We start from the raw sequence: 22104 nt of genomic DNA on the forward strand, positions 1-22104 counted from the left end.
TCCGACATCCATGCGGAGCGACGGCAGGGCTGCGAGGACACGAGGCCAGCCCCTTGCCACGCCAGACCGTGCCTCTGCCAGCAGCACCCTCTGCCCCATGGCTCGGCGCTGGCCCCAGCATCGTGGCAGGGACAGTGTGTGCCATGGTTGTCTGGGGACCTGGGGACACTGGAGTCGGGTGGGCGCCGGGGCCCCGCTCACACCACGGCTGCTTGGTGCCAACCAGCCACAGCCGGCACTGCTGTGGGCTCTGCCCCGTGGTTGTGCCGGTGAGGCTGCGGTGCCGTGCTGCCCATGTGCCACGGCCTTTGCCTGGAGGAAGGGGATGCAGCACTGCGGGGGTCCCTGGGAGTCCCTGGGGCAGGGGTTCTGGTGGAGTCCCAGCCCACCTTGTGCCCCCAGGGCTCCTGGGGCACTGTCGCAGCTGTTGCGTGCCGTCCCCGCTCAGACGGGTCGATGGCATTTGACCTTCAACTACCAAATGAATTATAGATCGTGGCTGGGGACCCCTCGCTGCCAGGGGGGTGAAGGCGGTGCCTGTCCCCGGGGGGGTCCGTGCGGGACGGGGGCACCCGTCGGCCGCCCCGGGGCTGACGCCTGCCCTCGCAGCGCCATGCTCGCCACGGCGGCCACCATGCGGATCCTCATCAAGGGAGGGAAGGTGGTGAATGACGACTGCACGCTGGAGGCGGACGTCTACATCGAGAACGGCATCATCCAGCAAGTGGGCCGCGAGCTGATGATCCCCGGCGGCGCCAAGGTCATCGACGCCACCGGCAAGCTCGTCATCCCGGGTGGCATCGACACCAGCACCCACTTCCACCAGACCTTCATGAACGCCACCTGCGTGGACGACTTCTACCATGGCACCAAGGTACGGTGCGGCTGCGGCATCCCCGGCAGTCTGCCCTGGCACCACCTGGCGCCATGGCCCATCCATCGCATCCCCTTGCTATGAGTGTCCTTCTCCCTTACTGGGGCCGTGGCACCCTGTGCCAGCACAGGGACCCCTCTGCTCCTGCGGCTCGCCGCTGGCCGTGCCCCCCGCAAGCTGGCACAGGGGAAAAGACGTGGCACCCCTGACCCCAGCAAAGGCTCCTTCTGCCATGCGGGGACCACTCGGTGCCCCGCAAACTCTGCCGGGGGGGAATGCTCGTCCCTCTTCCCCATGGCAAGCCGAGGCCAGGGGCACCTGGCTCCTGTAGCAGCGAGGCTGCCATGGGCACGCTCCACAGTGCCAGCGCGGTTTGGGGCACCTGCTGTGCAGCCACAGGCCGGCAGTGCTGTGTGCCGGGTGCCGCTGCCTGTGTGTGTCAAGGGGCCGGCACAGGCTTGTCCCGGGCAGTGCTGGGGCTGGCTGTCGCCAGCATCCCGCACAGAGCTGCCATTGTGCCAGGCCAGTGCTGGCCGTGCCTGGCCCCAGGGTGCCCGGCGTTCCTGGGCGGGGGGCTCGGCTCTGCCACGGCTGCCACAGCAAAGGGGTTGGGGGGCCAGGGCAGGCCCCGTGCTGTGGCACTGTGAGGGGCCTCGCGAAACACCAGAGGGCAGGGGGCTGGTGCAGGGACCACAGGCACCCCGTGCTGTGCCCACTCCCCGTCCCCGCAGGCTGCCTCGTGGTGCTGTGCCGGCACCACTGGCCCACGCCGGCTCGCTAGGGCCGGTTGGTAAAGAAGCTTTGGAGATTAGCCGGGCTGGGTGAGCTGGGGACACTGCGGGTGTAGCACCTGCCCTGCTGCCCCCGCTGCCACCGCGGGGGAGGTCTCCCTGTGGCCCCCAGGCTGGGCAGCCCCGTCCCGGATCTGGCCCCATGCCGGAGTGCAGCTGGGGGGCTGCGGGGGCTGCGGTGCCCAGGCCCACGGGCAGCAGGGGCAGGGCGTCCCCCGACACTCCAAATCCAGCGGTCAGTGCTGAGGGGGGCAGTTGGCACCCCAGCAGGCGGCACAACGGAGCCTTCCAGATGTGTCGTGTGCCCACATGTGCTGCTGGCACTGGGCGGCCATGGGCAGGGCCAGGGCGCCGTGGGGGGCAGTTGTACCCCAGGGTGACACGGGGAGATCCCTGCCTGTGACGGGGCCCCCACCCCATGGGCAGCAGGGCGGGTGCCAGGGGCCGTTCCCCGGTGGGGCGAATTGTGCCCCCCAACACCGCTGTCCCTGTCGCCCGCAGGCGGCCCTGGTGGGGGGGACGACGATGGTCATCGGCCACGTTCTGCCAGACAAGGAGACCTCGCTGCTGGATGCCTACGAGAAGTGCCGCAGCCTGGCCGACCCCAAGGTCTGCTGTGACTATGCCCTGCACATGGGCATCACTTGGTGGGCACCCAAGGTGAGACCAGCCACGCCGGTGCAGTGTCGCTCCAGTTCCCAGCACGACCAGTGCCCGCAAGCAGCTGCTGCGGCCGCAGCTAATTCCCAGCCCCGCTGATCCCATTAGGTGCCCAGTGGGGTGGACTGAGCCCCCATGGAGCCTTTTGAGCTGCCCTGAGCCAGGCTCAGCGGGTCCCCGCGGGGCTCAGCCCCTCGCCATGGTGGGGGAGATGCTGCCCCTCTGCGGAGGGGACGAGGCCACAGCGGAGCCTGGGGGGACCCCGTCCTGCGGCATGACCTCTGCGGGGGCTGACCCTGCTCAGTGCCTGGACCCCGTCCCACAGCGCACTCAGCCCCCGCCACCCCTGCCAAAGCTGCCGGAGCAGGATCAGGCCTGGCTTGAGCTGGGCTGCTCCTGGCCACACTGCAGGGAGACCCCACCCGGTGTACCCCGTGCTCGGCCGGATGGGGACAGAGCCAGGGATGGCGTGGGTTCCCCCCCCGGTACATCCCAGCACCGACACACCAGGGAGCCAGCCAGGCCAGGGCCAGATCATGGCGCGGCGAGCAAAATCCCTCCCCGCTCCCCCCCAGCATCTGTCGCTCCCCAGATCACCCCGGGGCACCCACAAATCCAGTGTCCCACGTCCTCGGAGGGAAGCGTCGATCCCTGTCCCATGGCGGGGGGTACTGTGTCCCACAGTTGGGGTGGGGAGCAAGTCCCCAGCACCGTGCTGACCCCCCTGTCCCGGCACAGGTGAAGGCAGAGATGGAGACACTGGTGCGGGAGAAGGGGGTGAACTCCTTCCAGATGTTCATGACCTACAAGGACCTGTACATGCTGCGGGACAGCGAGCTCTACCAGGTCTTCCGAGCGTGCCGCGACTTCGGCGCCATCGCCCGCGTCCACGCTGAGAACGGCGAGCTGGTGGCTGAGGTGAGCACTGGGGCCGGAACGGTGCCCACCGGGGACCCGGTATCCATGTGACAGAGCCCCTCATGTGTCACCCCCACCCTGACTTCCTCCCCCCCATTCCCCAGGGAGCAAAGGAGGCACTGGACCTGGGCATCACGGGGCCGGAGGGCATTGAGATCAGCCGGCCCGAAGAGGTAGGTGACTGCCGGAGTCGCTGGGTCCCAGCACAATCGATGCCTCACAGTGTGGCTGGGATGCTCTGTGGCATTGTCAGTGCCACCCAGCTGGGGTGTTTCGCCATGCCATGCCATGCCGTGTCGTGCCATGCCATGCCACGCCGCGTGTCTCACTGCCGCTCTCTCCACAGCTGGAAGCCGAAGCCACGCATCGCGTCATCACCATTGCCAACAGGGTGAGTGGTCCTGAGCTGGGCAGTGGGCATTGCTGTGGGGCACCCTGGCTCCACAGGGAAGTCCCCGCACCACAGTAGGGGCACAGGCACTCCCCTGTGGAACCGGGGTGCCGTGGGGCGATGGCACTGACCGCCCTCTCCACAGACCCACTGCCCTGTCTACCTGGTGAATGTCTCCAGCATGTCCGCAGGGGACGTCATCGCCGCTGCCAAGATGCAAGGTAGGGGAGTACGGATGGGTGGTGGGGTGGGACGTGTGCCCCTCCACTGCCCCATTGCTCCCAGCCCCACGCATGTGCCTCCGCCCCGGCAGGGAAGGTGGTGTACGCGGAGACAACTACGGCGCACGCCACGCTCACCGGGCTGCACTACTACCACCAGGACTGGTTCCACGCCGCCGCCTACGTCACTGTGCCGCCACTGCGCCTGGACACCAACACCTCCGCCTACCTCATGAGTCTGCTTGCCAAGTGAGGCACTCCGGGTACCCCTCCTCACGAGCCATGCTTCCCCACACCCCCTCCCCACGCCCGCTGGTGCTCCCTGGGCATCCCCGGTGTATCCCAAGCATCCTGCTGGCAGGTGCCACGCTGTCTGGCTGCCCCGGCACCACCTGTTCTGGCACACTGCTCTCCTGGTGCTGCGCTCTCCAGGCACCCCATACTTCAGGCACCCCCCCTCCTTGGGTCAGCCCCTAGGTACCCCACATCCCTGGCACCTCGCTTCCCCCAGGGCCTCACTCTGTGGGTGCTGCGCTTCCCGAGCACTCATTGAGCACCCTGCATGCTGGATGCCCCACTTCCCAGGCACCCTGTTCCCTGGGCACCCCAATCCCTGGGTGCTGAGCTCCCTGGGCACCCCACTCCCTGACACCCCACTGCATGGATGCCCCATTCCCTGAGCACGCCATTCCATGGGCACTGAGGTCCCCGGGCAACCCGATCCCCGGGCACCATGCTCCCCGGGCACCATGCTCCCCAGACACCGTGCTCCCCGAGCACCAAGCTCCCTAGGCGCCTCACTGCATGGTTGCCCCAATCCTTGAGGACCCATTCCCTGGACACTGAGCTCCTCAGGCACCCCACTCCCTGGGCATCATGCTCCTCAGGCACTCCGCTCCCTGGGCACCAAGCTCCCCAAGCGCCCCACTCCCTGGGCGCTGAGCTCCCTGAGCAGCCCACTCCCCGGGCACCGCACTCCCTGGCACATCACTGCATGGATGCTCCAATCTCTGAGCACCCCAATCCCTGGGTGCTGAGCTCCTCGGGCACCATGCTCCCCAGGCACCATGCTCCCCAGGCACTATGCTCCCCGAGCAACAAGCTCCCTGGGCACCCCACTCCCCAGGTGCTGAGGTCCCCAGGCACCCCACAGCATGGGTGCCCCATTCGCTGAGCACCTCTCTACCCGCATGCTGAGCTCCCTGGGTGCCCCGCTCCCTGGGTGCCCCATTCTTTGGGTGCCGAGCTGCCCAGGCACTCCACTGCATGGATGCCCCAATCCCTGAGCATCCCACTCCCTGGGTGCTGAGCTCCCGAGCACCCCATGTGTGGGTGCTCCACTCCCCAGGCACCCCACTACCCGGGTGCTGATCTCCCCAGGTGCCCCACAGCATGGGTGCCCCATTCCCTGAGCACCTCACTCCCTGGGTTCCCCATCCTTTGGGTGCTGAGCTGCCCAGGCACCCCACTGCATGGGTGCCCCAATCCCTGAGCACCCCACTCCCCAGGCTCTGAGCTCCCTAAGCACCCCAATCCCTGGGCACTGAGCTCCCCCGGCACTCCACGGCATGGGTGCCCCATTCTTTGGGTGCTGAGCCCCTGGGCACCCCACTCCCTGACACCCCACTATGTGGATGCCCCATTCCCTTAGCACCCCAATCCCTGAACTCCCCAGGCACCCCTCGACGTGAGTGCCCCATTCTTTGGGCGCTGAGCCCCCCAGGCACCCTGCTCCTGGCTGTCTGCCCCACCGCCAGCTGGCCGTGGCTGCAGCCATGGCTGTGGCCGTGGCGGTGCCGTTGGCAGTGCTGCCCCGTCCTCTTGCAGCGACACACTGAACATCGTGGCCTCGGACCACCGGCCCTTCAGCACCAAGCAGAAGGCCATGGGCAAGGAGGACTTCACCAAGATCCCCCACGGTGTCAGCGGGGTGCAGGACCGCATGAACATCATCTGGGAGCGTGGCGTGGTACGGCCTCGCACCCTCCTGCTCCCCGGCTCCCCCCCACCGGGGCATCCCGTGGCGGGTTTGCCCTTCAGCATGGAGGCGGGCGCGGGGCTCCCCCGTGGGTGCCAGAGAGGGGCACAGCCCCCGAGGGGTTCAGGGGGGTTGGGGTGGGTGGCACAGGGTGCGAGGGACGGGGCACAAGCGCCCGGGGGCTGGTGCGGGACACGGCCCAGCACATCCTCACCCCCCACACACCCCGTTCCGGCGGCAGGTCGGGGGTAAGATGGATGAGAACCGCTTCGTGGCCGTCACCAGCTCCAACGCTGCCAAGATCCACAACCTGTACCCCCGCAAGGGCCGCATCATCCCCGGCGCTGACGCCGACGTCGTGGTCTGGGACCCCGAGGCCACCAAGTAGGTGCTGCCGGTGGGGGGAGGGGCAGGGAGAGGGCTCCCCATGCCGCCGGCACCCGCTCACCACCCTGTCCCCCTGCCCAGGACCATCTCTGCCAGCACCCAGGTGCAGGGAGGGGACATCAACCTGTACGAGAACATGCGGTGCCACGGGGTGCCCCTGGTCACCATCAGCCGCGGGCGCGTGGTCTACGAGAACGGCGTCTTCATGTGTGCCGAGGGCACCGGCAAGTTCTGCCCGCTCCGCTCCTTCCCTGACTCTGTCTACAAGAAGCTGGTGCAGCGGGAGAAGGTAAAGGGGTGGCGGGGGCCGTGCCAGCACTGCACTGTGCCGTGGGGCAGGGCTGTGCCGTACCTGGCTGCCCGAGCGGGCAAGGGAAGTGATGGCCACGGTGGTTCCCGCAGCGTGGGTCAGTGTTGCCGGTGCTGGCAGGACAGGTCCGTGCCACCCCAGTGCTGCGCCGTGCCGCGGTCAGTACTACCCTGGAGCATGGCGTGGCAGGAGCGCAGCGTGCCTCATGCCAGGGCAGTAGCAGTGCTTGGTTGGGGTGAAGCACCAGCAGTGGGGTCCCTGTGGGTGGGTGTACAGTGGAGGGACTCCCCAGATCCTACCCTTCCCTGGGTCCTTGCCCTCGTGCCGGCGGTGCCAAGGGTTTGGGGACAGCTGCCCTGTGCGCCGCTGTGGCCTGCGGTGCGTCAGGCGTGTGCCAAGCGTCAGGGACCCCCATGCCCCTGTCCCAGGCTCTCAGCCCCTGAAGGTGGTCCCTCGGCTCATGGTGACCCTGTGTGCACCGGGGCAGACACATGCGTGGCGGAGGCAGAAGGGGACCGATGCCCAGTGCCGAGGTGCCTGGCTGGAGCCGTGTGTGGCCGGGGGCAGCACCCAGGCACATGGGGTGGGGTCCTGCTGCTGGCATCACTCGGCGGGGGTGGCTTAGCATCGCCGGGGGGACGGAGGCGAGGGGCTGCGCCACCGGGGTCACCTGCCTCCTCCAGCCCTGGCTCCTGCCCCGGCACCGCTCCGCACTGCCATCCCTCAGTCTGGCTCCCGTGCCCACCTTCCCCACCCCAGTGTGCCCCAGCCCCCTTCCTGCCCCCACCCCCAGCTGATCCACACCCTGCTGCAAGGCAGCGGCACCCCTGACACTGCCGGTGCCACAGGGCACCCCGTGCTCCCCCCACAGCCCCCTGCCCGCCCTGACGCTCCCTCTGCTCTTTCTTTCCCTCCGGCAGAGCCTGAAGTTGCGGGGTGTGGATCGCACCCCGTACCTGGGGGACGTGGCCGTGGTTGTGCATGCCGGGAAAAAAGAGCCGGGAACGCCACTGGCCGATACGCCCACACGGCCCGCCACGCGGCACGGGGGCATGAGGGACCTCCACGAGTCCAGCTTCAGCCTGTCCGGTAAGAGCGGGGCCGCAGCGGGGGTCCCAGCAGCCCTGGCCTCACACCCAGCCCCCCGCGGGGCTCGCCGGCAACCCCGCATTTGGTGGCTCTCTGGCACTGGCCAAACCAGGGTGTCCCCACCCCCACCACCCCTAACTCAGGGTGCCACCCCCCTTCCCCCGAGCAGGGGACCGTGCCGCCCCCGTGCTCCCGAGGCCAAGCAGGGACCAGACCCCAGCCCAGCTCCGCAGCCCCTCCAGCCCTTCCCCATCCCTCCGTGCACCGTCCATGATGTGGCCGCGCCTGGCGGGGACTGTGCCGGGCAGGGAGTGGGCGGGGGGCTGGGATGGGCAGGCCTGTGCCGGCACACGCGTCATGTTTGGCCCCGGTGGGCGCCTTTGTCGCCGGAAGCGGGACCGGAGGGATGGGGGCATCCCCACACCTCTGCTGGCACCCGCCGTCCCACCGTGCAGCCGCCACAGCACTGCCCTGCGCCAGAGCCGCCACCGTGTGCCATGGTCGGGCAGGAGTGGGACCAGCTGCATCCCACTCCCTCGGCTGCGGCACTCGGTGCTGCCCACGCTCACCGCTGCTCAGCACTGGCCGTGCCAGGCCTTGGGCAATGCTCCCTGCTGGCAGCCCACTCTGTGCTCCGGTGGGGCTGGGGCTGCTCTGACACCCCGGAGCAGGACGCTGAGGCCTGGGGGGTCACGAGCACCAGTGTCAGCACGGCCAGTGCTGCACGAGGCACTGGTGCTGTGGTGCTTGCCCAGCACACACGGCACAGCTGGGGCAGGAGCAGGGCAGCGGGAGAGCCGGGGGGATGCGGAGCACCCGCTGTCCCCACGGTGCCAGCGGAGCGCCGGGATCCCGCACTGGGGGTGCCGGTGGCCCTTGACGCCTGTCCATCCGTCTGTCCGGCAGGTTCTCAGATCGATGACCACGTTCCAAAGCGAGCTTCGGCCCGGATTCTCGCTCCCCCCGGGGGCCGGTCGAGCGGCATTTGGTAGAGCCGGGGACCTGTCCCCCAACTGAGGACCGGGCGCCAGCCCCACGCCGCCCCCCCCACCCTGGGACCCCGGCTCCGGCAGGGCTCCCCGCGCACTGGGGGCCGCGCCGCAGCGTGAGCCGGAGGCCGTGCGCGGGGGCCAGGGGGTCCCGGCTGGCGGGAGGGGCCGGGGGCGGCAGGGGGGGGGTCCCACCCCGGCCCTTTTCTGTTTGCACGTTGGGTTTGGATCCGTGAGTTTTTGACTTGTTTGTGCATCACGTGGAAATGCTCTGAGTGGTTTGTGTCACTAGCGTTAGGGAGCGTCAGGGACCCCCCACCCCTGCACCCACCCCTGCACCCCCGCCGGCCCCCACCTCCTCTCCCACCCCAGCCCCATGCGCGACGCGTGAGCCCGGCACCGGCAGCCAGCGGCGTCACAGCACGCACACGCCTGCACGAGCGTGGGGCCGGCGGCCGCCCACCAGCACACACGTGCGCACACGCATGAATCCCTCCGCGCCATGTGCCGGCAGGCTCCCCGCTGCCGTGTGTGCGTGCACACGCGTGTGTAACACCGCGTGTGGTGTCGGTGAGATGTTCATCGCCCACATGTGCGCACACGCGTGCATCCCTCCACGTGAAGTTCCGGCAAGCTCCTCACTGCTGTGTGTGCGTGCACACGTGTCACACCACGCATGGTCTCAGCGAGATGTTTGTCGCACACACGTGTGCACACGCGTGCGTCCCTCCATGCAGAGTGCCGGCAGGCAACGTGGCACCGTGGCACCGTGTGCCGGCTCTGGGAGATGTCCGTTGCACACACGTGTGCGCACGTGAGCTCCGCAGCGGCTGCCCATCTCACGCCGTGCCAGGAGCACCCTTCGCCCCCGCCCCTCGGTGGGCTGCCACGGTGGGTGCCGGTGGAGCGCGGGGTCCCCGTCACCCCCGGCCGCGCACTGGTGCTATCAGCGGGCGCCCCATCCCCGCGCCCCTTCCCCGCCATCCCCGGGGGGTGCCCAATGTCTGTTGTCCCCTGTGCCCCGTCCCCCCACCCCGGTCCCTGTAGGTGTGGGAGGGCAGGTGGGCGCAGCCCCGGGCCGGGGGTCCCGTCCGCCCCCGGTAGTTGCGTGTTGGCCGTTTTAGGACCCTGCAGTGCGTTCGTTTGCTCATTAAAGACCGTTCTCACAGTGCCTGCCTCGACGCCTGTTTCGGGGGGGGGCTGGGGGTCCGGGCTGGAGTGAGGACGGCAGTGGGCTCTGCCCCACGTCCCTCTGCACGTCCCCCCGTTGGCCCCTGACACGCCGCCCCCCAGGGGGGTTCAGACACCCCTGAACGTGGCCAGGTGCTGTCTGGGGCGGGGAGCGGGGCGAGAGAGACAGGACTCCCATCCCTGCAGGGAGCAACGTGCAGCTGGCACACGCGTGGGCGGGCACAGACATGCCAGGTCAACCCCAACCACGGCTCGACATCCCGGGCTGAGCCACTGGCACAACGCCACCACGGCAGCACCGGGTCCAGTGTGCAGCCACTGGGCCGGGACCCTACGGATACAGCACTGGGGGCAAGCAGGGCCCAGGAGGCTGCTGGGAGCATCCCCAGCCCCGCCACGGGGACACATGGAGTGTGGGGACATGGGACACACAGGGTGTGGAGACATGGAGACACGTGACACATGGGGTGTGGGGACATGGGACACACGGGGCCGTGGCAACACGGGACACATGGGGCTGCAGGGACACAGGGACACGGGATACACAGGGTATGGAGACACGGGACACACGGAGTGTGTGGACATGGGAATACAGGGCACACAGGCTGCGGGGACAGGGGGACACACAGGCTGCAGGGACACAGGGACACATGCAGGAACACAGAGCCGGCCCTTGCCGCCACGTGGCTGAGGCCGCCCCGGCAGCACCACCGCAGCTGGCCATGCCGGTCATGCGCCTCTGCGGCGGGAGGGCGAGGGCACACGCACACGCGTGCACACCCGCTGCTCGTCTGTGCGGACACATGGGAGCGCAGGGGGCTGCAGGGTGGGGGTCTGTAGGGCGGGGATGGGGTGACGGGGGGGTGGGGGGGGTGTAGGGGGTGTGAAAAGTCCCAGGGGGGGCCCTGCACTGGTCCCACTGTCTCGGGGTCTCTGGGGATCCCGGGGATCCCTGGGGAGGTCCCGGGAGCCGCTGAGGTCTCTCAGGCTCATCCAGGGGCTCGGGGAGTCTCCGGGGTGGGGAGGGGGGCCACAAGTGTCCCGGGACGCTCTGGGGCTCCAGGGAGCCCCGGGCGGGTCCCGGCGCTGCGGAGGCTGCCGCCGCCCGCCCGCAGGGGGCGCTGTGGCAGAGGCGGGGCCGCGGCCGGCGTTGCCAGGGCGACGGGAGGGGCGGGGCCTCGGCCCGTTGCCATGGCGGCGGGGGGCGGGGCGGAGCGAGGGCCGGTCCCGCCCGCGGGGAGGGGAGGGGAAGTGGCGGCGGCGGCGCATGCGCGGGCGGCTCGTGCGGTCCCGGCCCGGTCCCGGCGAGCCCGGCGCGGTGCGGAGGGAGCGGAGCGGCGGCCGGAGCGGCCGCGGCCCGAGCGCGGTGAGTGCGAGCCGGCACCGCGGGGCGGAGCGGGGCAGGACTGGACTGGACGGGACGGGACGGCACCGCACCGGGCCGCCGCCATCGCCCGCATCCCGGCACCGGCGCGCGCCGCCCCCCGGGACCGGGCGGGGGGGCCGCCGGGGCCTCGGGTGATGGAGCGGCCGCGCGGGCGGGGGGGGTACCGGGGGATGGAGCGGCCCTGGCGGGCTGGGGGTGTCCGTCCGGTGCCCCCGGGGATGGAGCGGCCGTGACAGGTGGGGGGGCTCGGGGATGGAGCGGCCCTGCCGGCCGCGGCCCCCGGGGATGGAGCGACCGTGGCTGCGGCGGCGGGAACCGGGCAGGGAATGGAGACGTGAGGCCGGGGACTGCCAGGTACCGCGGTGCCGGTGGCGGCGGGGTCCGGCCTGACTCAGCGGCGGCCGCCCGTGCGCCCCGGGCTGCGTGTCCCCCCGGGCCGTGGCCCCGGCACGGCACGCCGGGAGCTGTAGTCCCGGCACCGCGCAGCGCCGGTGTCCGGGCATCACCGCCGGTTACCGGGCATCACCCGGGGAGACGTCCGTGCTCGGGGGGTCCTGCCGGGCCCAGGTCACCGCTAGGTGTGGGGTTTGTGCTGGGCAGGCAAGGCCGGGGCCGGTGCCGCTGCCCCCGGGGCGGGCGCGGGGCGATGATCCCGGGGCGGGCGGGCAGAGACTCCGCGGCACCAGCTGGACCAGAGTGGTCCGGGGCAGCCGGTGCCATGACGCGCCCTCGTCCTCACGGTGGCAGTGGCTCTGGCACGGCGATGGCGGCTCCGGCACGGTGTCACACGGGACGCGGGCAGCTCGGCAGCACAGGCATCAAACGGTGCCGGTTCTGGTGCGCTCCGGGATGGGGGGTATGGTGCCCTTCCCGGTGCTCCCCCACCTCCGCCATCCCCCGGAGACATTCAACCTCATTTCCCGCCAATGACCTTCCCGCCGCGTGGGGATGAGCAGGTCCCCGAGGCCGCGGTGTGGGGTACGCAGGTGTGCAGACCCCCTCAGCGTGTCTGAGCCGTAGGGTGCCAGGCCGGGGCTCCCCGGGGCTGTCGCATGCCGCCATGGCGGGTCCCTCGCAGCAGAGAGTGGCTGCCCCGGTGAGCACCGCCGGTGACGTGTGCCGGTGTGGCCACAGCATGGCGGGGGGGGGCCTCCGCTCAAGGGGCTTCCCAGGCTGAGGGACGCTGTGCTGTGACATGGGTGGGCAATGGGCCGTCCCCTGCCCCTATGCCTGCCGTGGCGTGCTGGCAAGCGGCTCTGGCAACCCCCGGGTTTGGATCGTCGCAAGGCGCCTGGCGTTAATATTTCAGGGATGCTGCGCAGGATTGAGATGCTGGAGCAGGCGAGGGGGGAGCAGGCACGGAGGGCGGTGCAGCCGCCGGCACCGCGCTCTGCACATGCTCCTGCCGCTGCTGTTCCCAGTTATTTAGGTTAGCGAGAGCTGAGCAGACAGGGGACCCACGAGGCCTGGCCACCCTGCCCGCCCTCCCCCGCATCACCATCAGCTGGGCACTGAGCGTCCAGGTGCTGTGGCCTCGCCGAGCACCACCGTCAACTGCCGCGGGCTGCCAGCGCGTGAGCTGCCGGTTTCCCTCGCTGCGGGGTGGGACAGGCGCTGCCGCCTGCTAAAGAGCCGGGGAAGGTGCCGGGGGATAGACGCGGCGAGGAGCTGGGTGCTGCCTGCACTTGGGCAAAGCCATCTGCCACGCACAGGCTCCGGCGTGGCATGGCACGGCATGGCATGGGGATGCTTTGTGGGGTCAGGGGACGCAGTGCTGAGGGGGATGTCTGTGATGGCTGGGGGGGGCAGGGGTGAGCAGCCACCCCTGCCAGCACCTGGGTGACCCTGCCCGCTGCCTGCCAGCTACCAGCTCAGCGCCGCAGCAGCTCTGCGCCGTGCTCAGCCCCCGCTGCGTTGTCTGCCACCCCCCTCGCGTATTTGTCACTTGAGCAGCCACCGGGACGGCTCCCAAAATAGAAGCCGTGAGTCGCACCAGCCCAGCTCGCCCCAGCACAGGGGTGCTGCTGGGCCGGCACAGGCAGCGAGGGTCCGGCACTGACCCGCAGCCGCAGCAGTGCGCAGTCAGTGCCTGGCCTTGGCAACCAGCGCTGGCACCGCCGCCTCGGTGCTGAGCAAACACGTCCGGCACGGCCGCCGGCCTCATTCTCCTCCCGCTTTGTTTGGCTAGAGCATGCCGGCCCAGTGAGGGCTGCGGCGTGGGACGCCGGTGCCCGCCGCCACCGCCCCGGCAGCGTTGGTGCGAGGAGCCAGGCTGGACGACCTCTCCGCGCCCCGGCAGTGCCGGCGGGACGGGGCAGAGACACGCGCCCCAGCATTTTGTTCGCCGTTGGGCCTCGATTAGCAGCTCGGCGGCCAGACAATTAAAATGCAGCGGTAAGCGTCCCCCCTGCCCCGTCAGCGCGGCCGGCCGGGCACAGGGCCACGCACCGGGGGGGCTGCTGTGTGCGGCGGGGGGCTGTGCCCTGGCACCCCATGTCCCCCCACACCGCCATTGACCGCGACCTGCCAGTGCCGAGTCAGCCGCCGCTCCCCGGGGACCCCCCAGCACCAAGGCAGCCACGTGCCGAGCCCTGCACTGGCTCCTCTCCCCACAGCTTGTGGGGAATTTGGGCTAAATCCTTATTTTTCCTATTTGTTTTGCAAAAGCCAGTGGCAGAGGCGGCGTGCAAACCGGCCGGGCCGGAGGCTCCCTGCCTGGGGCGCGTCCATCACCCAGCGTCGGGGCTGTGGCGGGCAGCGTGGCGAGCTCCTGCCAGCGGGCTGGCGCAAGCATTGGCTTCCCTGTTATTACGCCAGGGTGTGCTCGGTGCTGCAGCTTTGAAGCTCAGCACGGTGTTTCGGAGGGTGGAAATGAGCCGGGTGGCACCACGTGCCCCAGCAAGCGTCCCCTTGCAGTGCCAGTGGCTCTGGCTACCCCGCCTTGCCACCAGCCACTCGGGGCCGGGACCTGCCAGTGCTCAGTGGTGCCACGTGCCGGAGCTGGGTCAGGGTGCTTCCCGCCGGGCTTGCACGCGTGGCGACGCGCACAGGAGTTGGGGTGCGGCTGGCGGCGGCACGCCAGGGAGTGGCTGACACGGTGACGCCTGAGTTCATCTCGCTGTGAAACCTGTCCCTGCGGCTGCCGGCGCGGGCCTCAGCTTGCTTTGGCAAAGGGGAAGCCACGGCCGCACTGGGGCACAGGGCACTGACGCCAGCAGCCCGCCGGGAAGCGCGGTGGAAATCCCGGGTGACAAGAGGTGGGGGCGTGGGTGCGTGGCCTGTCCATGGGGAGCCGTGTGGGAATGACCCCTCCCGCTTGGCCCTGGCCTGTCCTTTGCGGGTTCCGCACTGGGGCGAGAGGTTGAGGAAGGTGCCGACTTCATCCCTCACTCGATGGGGCCGTGGATTCTGCTGGAGCTGCACCTTGCTGGTGCTGGCGCTGGGATGGCGTTGAGGGCCGCACCGCGCCTAGAGTCGTGCTGGGACGGCGTCCTCGTGCCAGCCCCACTCCAGGAGTGCGCTCCAGGCTCTGCACTGCCTCACCATCCCAGTAGCGTCCCTGGTGGGGGGCTGCCTGCCTGGCCCCCGCTGCGGTGTGGGGAGAGTCCCCGCCGTGCAGGGCGTCCCGCAGCCTGGGGGTCTCGCTTGTGGGGCTTGACTGGTCCAGCACGGGCAGTGGGTGCCAGGTTTGGGGTGCCGGCAGTGTGGCGGCTCCCTATGCCGGCTGTGGGGGCTGTTTGCCTGTGCCGGTGGGGAGCGCTGGTGTGGTCCCACATCCCTTCCACTAATCAAGGGTCTGGGGTGTGCCAGCCCCCCCGTGTCCTGTCCCCCCATCAGACAGTTTCAGGGGGGCACCAGGGCTCCCCAGTGTGGGGCTGGGGCACTTTCCCTGCTGTGACAGCTGCGGCCGTTGCACCTGCCCCAGCCCACGGCGTGTGCCCCGGTCGCTGCCTGTGCCCCATGGCAGGGTGCTGGGAGAGCGCTGGGGGCTGTGGTGCCGGGTCCGGGCACGGTGCATCCCCCGGCTCGAGCATGGTGAGACCTGGCCCCATGGCTCGCTGCGGTGGCCGGCTCCGTCGCCCAGCAGCTGGCAGCTGCTCCCAGCTATTTCGGGAAAGGGCAGCGATGGTGGGGGGTGGGGGGGTCAGCTGGCCGCTGGCTCCTCGCCGGGGCAGGCAGGCAGCCCCCTCCCCTGCAGCAGCCCCCCCACCTCCCTGCCCACCCCAGCCGTGGGCAAATGCGACCGCTTTCCCGGCTGCACCACGGCGGCCGCACCGCAGTGCGCGTGGCTCTGGCTCTGCGCCGCGCATGACTCAGCTTGGCGCTGCTGGATAGGGGGGAGGACCCCATTAGGCTGTTTGGACGGGCAACGTGGCTGGCACCATGGGTGGCTTTGGTCCTCGCCGGCTGCTGGGGAGTGTGACGGTGCCCACCACACTGTGCCGGGGGCTGGCGATGGCTGCAGGGGCCTTGTTTCCAGCTGCTCTGGTGGCTAAAAATACCGACACCCCCAGCTGCGTGCCGGCGGCACGGCACTGTGTGGAGGGGGACAGGATGGGGTGCTGGGAGTCCCGGTGGCGGTTCAGTCGTTCGGGGCGTGTGGCTGTACCAGGGCTGGCATCGCCGGCGCTGAGTCATGACAGTGCCGAGGCTGTGGGGTGGGGGGGCTGCAGCCACCGGCACCTTCCCCCCATCGCAAGTTGGCAGCCAGGGAGGTGACAGCACCCCACGGCCACCCCACCATTGCACCCATGGCCCCCGTCTGCTGGGGGGCAGGGGCTCCTGCACGGGGCTGTCCCCCCTCCCAGGCCTGGAGTGCTGGCAATTCCCCCCCTCGCTGGTCCGACATGACACCCAGGGTGGTGGCAGCAGGAGTGGGGGGGGAAGGGGGCTGAGAGGGGATGGGGGAGGGGGGTCTGCCCCCCCGGAGCCCCCGCTGGCAGCTGGGCCTGAGCCCCATGATCCCCCTTGTTGGGGGGAGGGGAAGCGGATTAACGCTGCCGCCGCTGCTGCTGCTGTGCAGGGGGGCAGAGGGTCAGGGACCCCCCCTGCTGTCAGGGAGGGGGCAGTGGGACGAGGACCCCCGCTCTTGCCGTGGGGCTGGTTCTCACTCTAAAGCGTTTGGCGGGAGCAGGTGTCCCAGTGCCCCCTCCCCCGCTCTGTGGCACAGCTCCCCAGTGCTCTGCCATGCCAGGGTCGCAGCTCTGGGGTCTCAGCTCCCGTGGTGCCGGGGCAGAGCCCTCCGCCATCTGGGAGTGGGTCTACAGCCGTGCCCGCCGGCAGATGTTGCCCCTCTAAGCCCAGCTCTAACGAACTCCGATCCCAGCCCCAGCAGATTAGGTGCCAGCGGGGGCTGGAGGGGGGGCCCTAAGCTGCTTATGGGCCATCAGGGCCCCCAGCCCCCAGGAGCCCCATGGCCACGTGCAGGGAAGGATCTGTGCCCTGGCGTGGGAGCAGTGCCCTCGGTGGTGCCTGTGTCTCCCTGGCACCCCCTGCCTGTGAGCCACATCCTGCACCACATCCGTGTCCCGCTGTGGGTCCCGCTCCCAGTGGCACTCCACGACCCGGCTTCCCCGGGTGCCCCTGTTCAGGGTAGGGGTATGCCTGGCCAGGCAGAACCACGGGACTGCCAGCACCATCGCTGGCGGGGTGGGGGGTCCCGCGGGCTGCACCGTGGCAGCCTGGCCCTGGTGTCCCGCGATGCTGGAGCCCAGGTGGGACCAGGCACCCCGAGTCCTGCCACCTCTGGGGGTGGCACAGCAGGATGGCGGCGCTGGCGTGACGCCTGTCTCTTGGCAGCTGGGGCATGGCCGTCAATGTCTACTCGACGTCGGTGACCAGCGAGAACCTGAGCCGCCACGACATGCTGGCCTGGGTCAACGACTCCCTCCAGCTCAACTACACCAAGATCGAGCAGCTCTGCTCAGGTGGGACATGGGTCCCGGGGCGGGGGGACGCACAGCCGCAGCGGGGACGGTGGCGGGGCGCTGCTGGCCCCTGCTGATGCCGCAGTGTGTGCCCGGCGCAGGGGCTGCCTATTGCCAGTTCATGGACATGCTGTTCCCCGGCTGCGTCCACCTGCGGAAGGTGAAGTTCCAGGCAAAGCTGGAGCATGAGTACATCCACAATTTCAAGGTGCTGCAGGCCGCCTTCAAGAAGATGGGTGTGGATAAGGTAGGTCGGTGGTGCGGGGGTCGTGGCAGGGTGGGGGCCATGGCGGGAGGGCAGCCCCCCACCAGCTGAGCCCCTCTGCCCCGCATCGTCCCCCTCCCTAGATCATCGCAGTGGAGAGGCTGGTGAAGGGCAAGTTCCAGGACAACTTTGAGTTCATCCAGTGGTTCAAGAAATTCTTCGACGCCAACTACGACGGGAAGGAGTACAACCCGCTGCTGGCGCGGCAGGGCCAGGACGTCGCGCCCCCCCCAAACCCAGGTGATCACATCTTCAACAAACCCAAGAAACCCATTGGCACCGCAGGTAATGTCCGGGTCCCCCGGCGAGCGCTGACCCCCGCCCTCCCGCCCGGCCTCCTGCACCCCTTGTTGCTCCAGCCGCAGCCGGGGCTCCCCCAGCTCCGCGCCTCCGCCCCTGCCTGCGCCCCGCTCTGCTGCCTGCCTGCCTGCAACCGGGGGGGCCCAGCGGGTCTGCGGGGACGCCCGGGACAGAGGGGACGGCGGAGGGGCCCACGAGGAGCTGGGCAGGGCTCAGCTGCCTCTATCTACCACTCATCCCGGGTCTGGTGACGGTTGGTCCCCCCCAGGCCCCTCTGGTGGTGCCACGCCCCCATGCCGTGCCACTGTGCAGCCGGGCCGCTCTCAGCCGTAGGCGATGCTCCATGGGCATCGTATGCCTCCTGTGCCAACCCTGCAGGAGCATCTCAAGGGCTGGACCACCCCATCCTACGGCAAACCTCTGCCAGGCCACGAGCACCCGTCGAGGGGCCTGGGGGGGGGCTCAAGATCTGCCTGGGGAAACTGAGGCAGGGCGGGGAGGCTCAGGGCAGGCCAGCCTGGAGCCGCGGCTCAGCCCCCAAGCGCTCTGCCTGCCCTCGCTGCCTGCTGCTGCCTCCTGGCCCCTGCCACCTCGCACGGTGCAGGAGGGTTCCCCGCCTGGCAGCCCCCCGGGCTGGCATTAACCCGTTGGTCCCTGTCTGCTGTCAAGTCCCCCAGAGGACCTCTCCCACCGGCCCCAAGAACACGCCGAACCCAGCCCGGCTCAGCAACGTCCCCAGCAGCATCCTCCGGAAAAACTCCCCCGCTGCCCGCAACGGGGGCACCGAGGCCGATGCGCAGATCCTGGAGCTCAACCAGCAGGTAGGCAGGGCCCCTGCTCGCTGCTGCCTGCGCCTGCTGTGCTGGGGGCACCCCGGCATCAGAGGGAGAGGAGGGTGCCGAGCCCCCTCCCGGCCTCGGGCTGAAGGCTTCGTTACCCGCCCCCCTCCCCAGCTAATGGACCTGAAGCTGACAGTGGACGGGCTGGAGAAGGAGCGGGATTTCTACTTCAGCAAACTGCGGGACATCGAGCTGATCTGCCAGGAGCATGAGAATGAGAACAGCCCCATCATCACCGGCATCGTCAGTGTCCTCTATGCCACGGAGGTGAGGGCTGGGCACCGCCGCCCCCCACCGCGGGACTCCCAACCCCCCTGCTTCCTGTGCTCCGGGCTGCCCTGGGACAAGACCCCATTACCTGCAGCTGCTCCCAGCCTCTGGCTTCATTTACTCCCTGGGGTGCCTGGGGAGGGGGTTTGGACTTTGCCGAAGCCCTTGTGCTGTGCCGGGAGGGGCCATGGGGATGAGGTGGGAGCCGGCTGGGAGCAGGAGCCCCCACCCCACGTGGCTCCTGGGCTGACGGCCACCCATGTCCCCCTGCCAGGAGGGCTTCGCCCCACCAGAGGACGATGAGCTGGAGGAGCAGCAGCCAGAGGACCAGGACGAGTACTAGCCCCGGCACGCTCCCACGCCCCGCGCCGCCCTGCGCCGTTCCCCCACCATAGACATTCGAGGTCTGAGCCCGTGCGCCTCACCCTGCACTGTCACATGCCATCACGGTCTCCGGCAGCCGAGCCCGCGGCCTTGGCATCCAGCAGCTCTGGTGGGAAGCCGCTGTCTCCGTAATAAATAGATGTCCATACCGCCAGGAGCACGACTGTACCTATGCCGGGGGCTGGAGGGTGGGTACGGGCTCTGGCTGCTGCGCCTGGGATCCGGCCCGCATCATCCCCACCCCATATTTATTTCCATTGTCCTCTCCGGTGTGAGTGCTGCAGCCACCCGGTGCCCCCCCGTCTGCCCTGCTGTGAAAGCGAGAGGGAAAGACCAAATCCTTGGGGTGTTCCCCCGGGGTGCAGCATGCTCATGTGCTGCCTGCGCCCTGCCAGCCCAGGGAGAGGGGCTGGAGCCAGCGGCCCTGGGACCACCGGCACGGGGGGTCGGTGCCCACCCAGCAGCTTGTGGGCGAGCGGGGAGGACCTGGCTCAGAGGAGGGAGGTGTCGCTTCAGCTGCCTGGGAAGATGAAGAGAAAACCACAGGCCAGGATGGAAGAGCCCGGAGCGGGAGCCTGTCTGTCCCCTCTGCGGCGTGGGGACGGCGGCACCCCTCTCCCCACTGTGGGACCCCCTCCCCTCTCCCGTTGCCACCGAGGACCCCCTGTGGGGCACTGGGGTGGGTTTGCCGAGAGTGGCACGCTGTGCCCGCCCCGGCCATCATCTTCCCTGTTGCATCGCTTGTCTGGTCCGTCACTCCGGTCGCAAAGCCTGCATCTGTGTTAAGTTTTATTTAAAATAAACTCGTGTGGTAAAACGTTTGTCCCGCCGTCTCTGGCCCGGCTGCGGGCCCCGCGCGCCGCGGGGGGGGGGGCTGCCGGCAGCGTGTGGGGAGCCGGGTGCGGCTGTCCCAGTGCCGGGGCACGGCCAGGGAGGGGGCAGTGGAGAATCACGGGGCGACAGTGGGCGCTGCTGCGGCGGGGGTCGCTGGGTTGGGCCTCTGCATGAGAATGTGAGATGGAAGAGCCGCGGTACTGCCCGGACCGCGCTCCCTGCCGAGATCGCGGCTGCGGTCCTAGAAATGGGGATGTTTCCTGCGTGATACCGCAGCACTAAGAACCACTCCAGCCTGTTTTTTCACCAGCCACGCTAGGGGAGAGCGCGAACGCAGTCCCCCACTACCACAAATTATGCAGTCGAGTTTCCCGCATTTGGGGAAATCGCAGGGGTCAGCACACCCGGAGTGCAAGGGATGAGCCTCGCCCTGGGAAAACCACCTGCCTGATCATGGTGTCTCCCCTGCCAGGTAAGTATGAGACAAATCTCTGCCGCCCGCCGGCCCGGGCCGCCGCACAGACACTCACCGCACGGGCACCCCCGAGCAAACCCCACGCACATCCCATCCCACTCCACGCCTCATCCCACGCCCCACGCTTTGCCGCCGGCAGCGCCCACGCAGCGCCCGCGATCGCCCGCGCCCGGCGGCGGTTTTGGTGCGGGGAGTTTCCCGTCATGCCTCGCGGTGCCTGATCTGCATGGACACGCCCCTCCCCCCGCATCGCCCCGCCCCCGGCGCCTCAGTGCGCATCATCCGGCACTGTCACGATATGCGTGGCCCCGCATCGGGTCATTATCGCTCCCGCGGCGGTGGGCGGGGAAGCGCCCTTTCACGCAGCCACGTCAAAGGGCGCTCCCTCCGCTCACCGCCGCGGGGGCAATAGTCGTGACAGCTCCCCGTGGTCGCCCACCCAACCCAGGCCACATCACCGGGAGCCCCGCGGGGCAGGCTGGGAGCGCACAGAGGGTGCAGCCACGATGGAACCCCCCGGGACGCTGCAGCAGCCTGGATGTACACGAGTCCCCGGCCACGACAGGATGCCAAATTCTTTCAGAATCATAGAATGGTTTGGATTGAAGGGACTTTAAAGGTCATCCAGTTCCAACTCCCCTACCATGGGCAGGGACACCTTCCACTACACCAGGTTGCTCAAAGCCTCATCCAACCGGGCCTTGAACACTTCCAGGGATGGGGCAGCCACAGCTTCTCTGGTCAACCTGTGCCAGTGCCTCACCACCCTCAGAGGGAACAATTTCTTCCTTAGATCTCATAGAAATCTCCCCTCTTTCAGTTCAAAGCCATTGCCCCATGTCCTGTCACTACACACCCTTGTCCAAAGCCCGGCTCCATCTTTCTTGTAGCCCTTTTAGGTACTGGAAGGCTGCTGGAAGGTCTCCCTGGAACCTTCTCTTCTCCAGGCTGAACAGCCCCAACTCTCTCAGCCTGTCTCCATAGCAGAGGTGCTCCAGTCCTCAGATCATCTCCATGGCCTCCTCTGCACCTGCTTGAACAGCTCCATGTCTTTCTGATGGTGGGGACTCCAGAGCTAAATGCAGTACTCCAGAGTTATTACTATATTATTTTTGTCTCACCCAGCACTGTTGGGAATCGTTAGCATTAACAGCCATGTTTAGCACCAGCAGCTAAATTTGCTGAAGCCTCAGGCTGCACCTGGGAACTACCTCTGAGGAAAGTCGAACTCACCTGGAACTATTGCCTGGTGGCACAAAGGGAGGCCCTGAGACCAGGGCAAGCCGCGAGACACGGGGGCCACGACCGTCAGCAGGAGCTGCAGCTCGTCCTGATAAAACAGCCAACAGCCTGCCTGGAGACAGAGAAGGGATCTGATACGGAACAAAGAAGACCCCAGACCAAAAATTCCGATTGGATGCAGAGGCACATGAACAGCACATGGAGAATGGGAGCACAGACTGAGGGTATGAACGCCCAGGGAGTGCTGTGCTCAGGGTCCCTCTGCAGAGGCACCAGCTCCAGCTGCTCCTGTCGATGCACCCCTCAATTAAATTAGTAATTTTTTAACCTGGAATCGTAAATTTGAGACTCTGCGGCGGGTAAACCGAGCATAAAGAATTTC

General features: G+C 68.8%; 2 protein-coding genes and 1 non-coding gene across 4 annotated transcripts; 2 read left to right on the forward strand and 1 right to left on the reverse strand.

The window, feature by feature from the left end:
• Positions 1-613: 613 nt before the first annotated feature.
• DPYSL5 (dihydropyrimidinase like 5) lies at positions 614-8611 on the forward strand. Its single transcript, XM_086624803.1, has 12 exons — positions 614-874; positions 2167-2325; positions 3064-3243; positions 3348-3416; positions 3590-3634; positions 3780-3855; positions 3948-4104; positions 5683-5824; positions 6075-6217; positions 6302-6509; positions 7451-7619; positions 8526-8611. The coding sequence occupies exons 1-12, from the start codon at positions 614-616 to the stop codon at positions 8609-8611; spliced, it is 1695 nt and encodes a 564-aa protein (XP_086480929.1).
• Positions 8612-11155: 2544 nt separating this feature from the next.
• Positions 11156-19237, forward strand: MAPRE3 (microtubule associated protein RP/EB family member 3). Of its 2 annotated transcripts, none has more exons than XM_086624822.1 (7): positions 11156-11165; positions 16986-17113; positions 17215-17360; positions 17462-17663; positions 18348-18499; positions 18632-18784; positions 19062-19237. In XM_086624822.1, the coding sequence occupies exons 2-7, from the start codon at positions 16993-16995 to the stop codon at positions 19128-19130; spliced, it is 843 nt and encodes a 280-aa protein (XP_086480948.1). In that variant the 5' UTR covers positions 11156-11165; positions 16986-16992; the 3' UTR covers positions 19131-19237. The 2 variants fall into 2 exon arrangements, with proteins under 2 accessions (XP_086480948.1, XP_086480939.1); XM_086624813.1 differs by lacking the exon at positions 11156-11165 and adding an exon at positions 13571-13580.
• Positions 19238-20321: 1084 nt separating this feature from the next.
• Positions 20322-20485, reverse strand: LOC147529220 (U1 spliceosomal RNA). Its single transcript, XR_015222044.1, has one exon. It is a non-coding gene; the product is annotated as a U1 spliceosomal RNA (small nuclear RNA).
• Positions 20486-22104: the final 1619 nt, after the last annotated feature.

Source organism: Tauraco erythrolophus, chromosome 2, assembly GCF_009769465.1.
Source record: "Tauraco erythrolophus isolate bTauEry1 chromosome 2, bTauEry1.pri, whole genome shotgun sequence".
NCBI lineage: Eukaryota > Metazoa > Chordata > Aves > Musophagiformes > Musophagidae > Tauraco > Tauraco erythrolophus.

Coding starts and splice junctions, on each gene's coding strand:
- DPYSL5 (XM_086624803.1), top strand. CDS start 614: ATGCTCGCCACGGCGGCCACCATGCGGATCCTCATCAAGGGAGGGAAG. Junction 2,326..3,063: donor TCACTTGGTGGGCACCCAAG/GTGAGACCAGCC, acceptor GTCCCGGCACAG/GTGAAGGCAGAGATGGAGAC. Junction 3,244..3,347: donor ACGGCGAGCTGGTGGCTGAG/GTGAGCACTGGG, acceptor CCCATTCCCCAG/GGAGCAAAGGAGGCACTGGA.
- MAPRE3 (XM_086624813.1), top strand. Junction 17,361..17,461: donor AGAAGATGGGTGTGGATAAG/GTAGGTCGGTGG, acceptor CCCCCTCCCTAG/ATCATCGCAGTGGAGAGGCT. Junction 18,500..18,631: donor TCCTGGAGCTCAACCAGCAG/GTAGGCAGGGCC, acceptor CCCCCTCCCCAG/CTAATGGACCTGAAGCTGAC.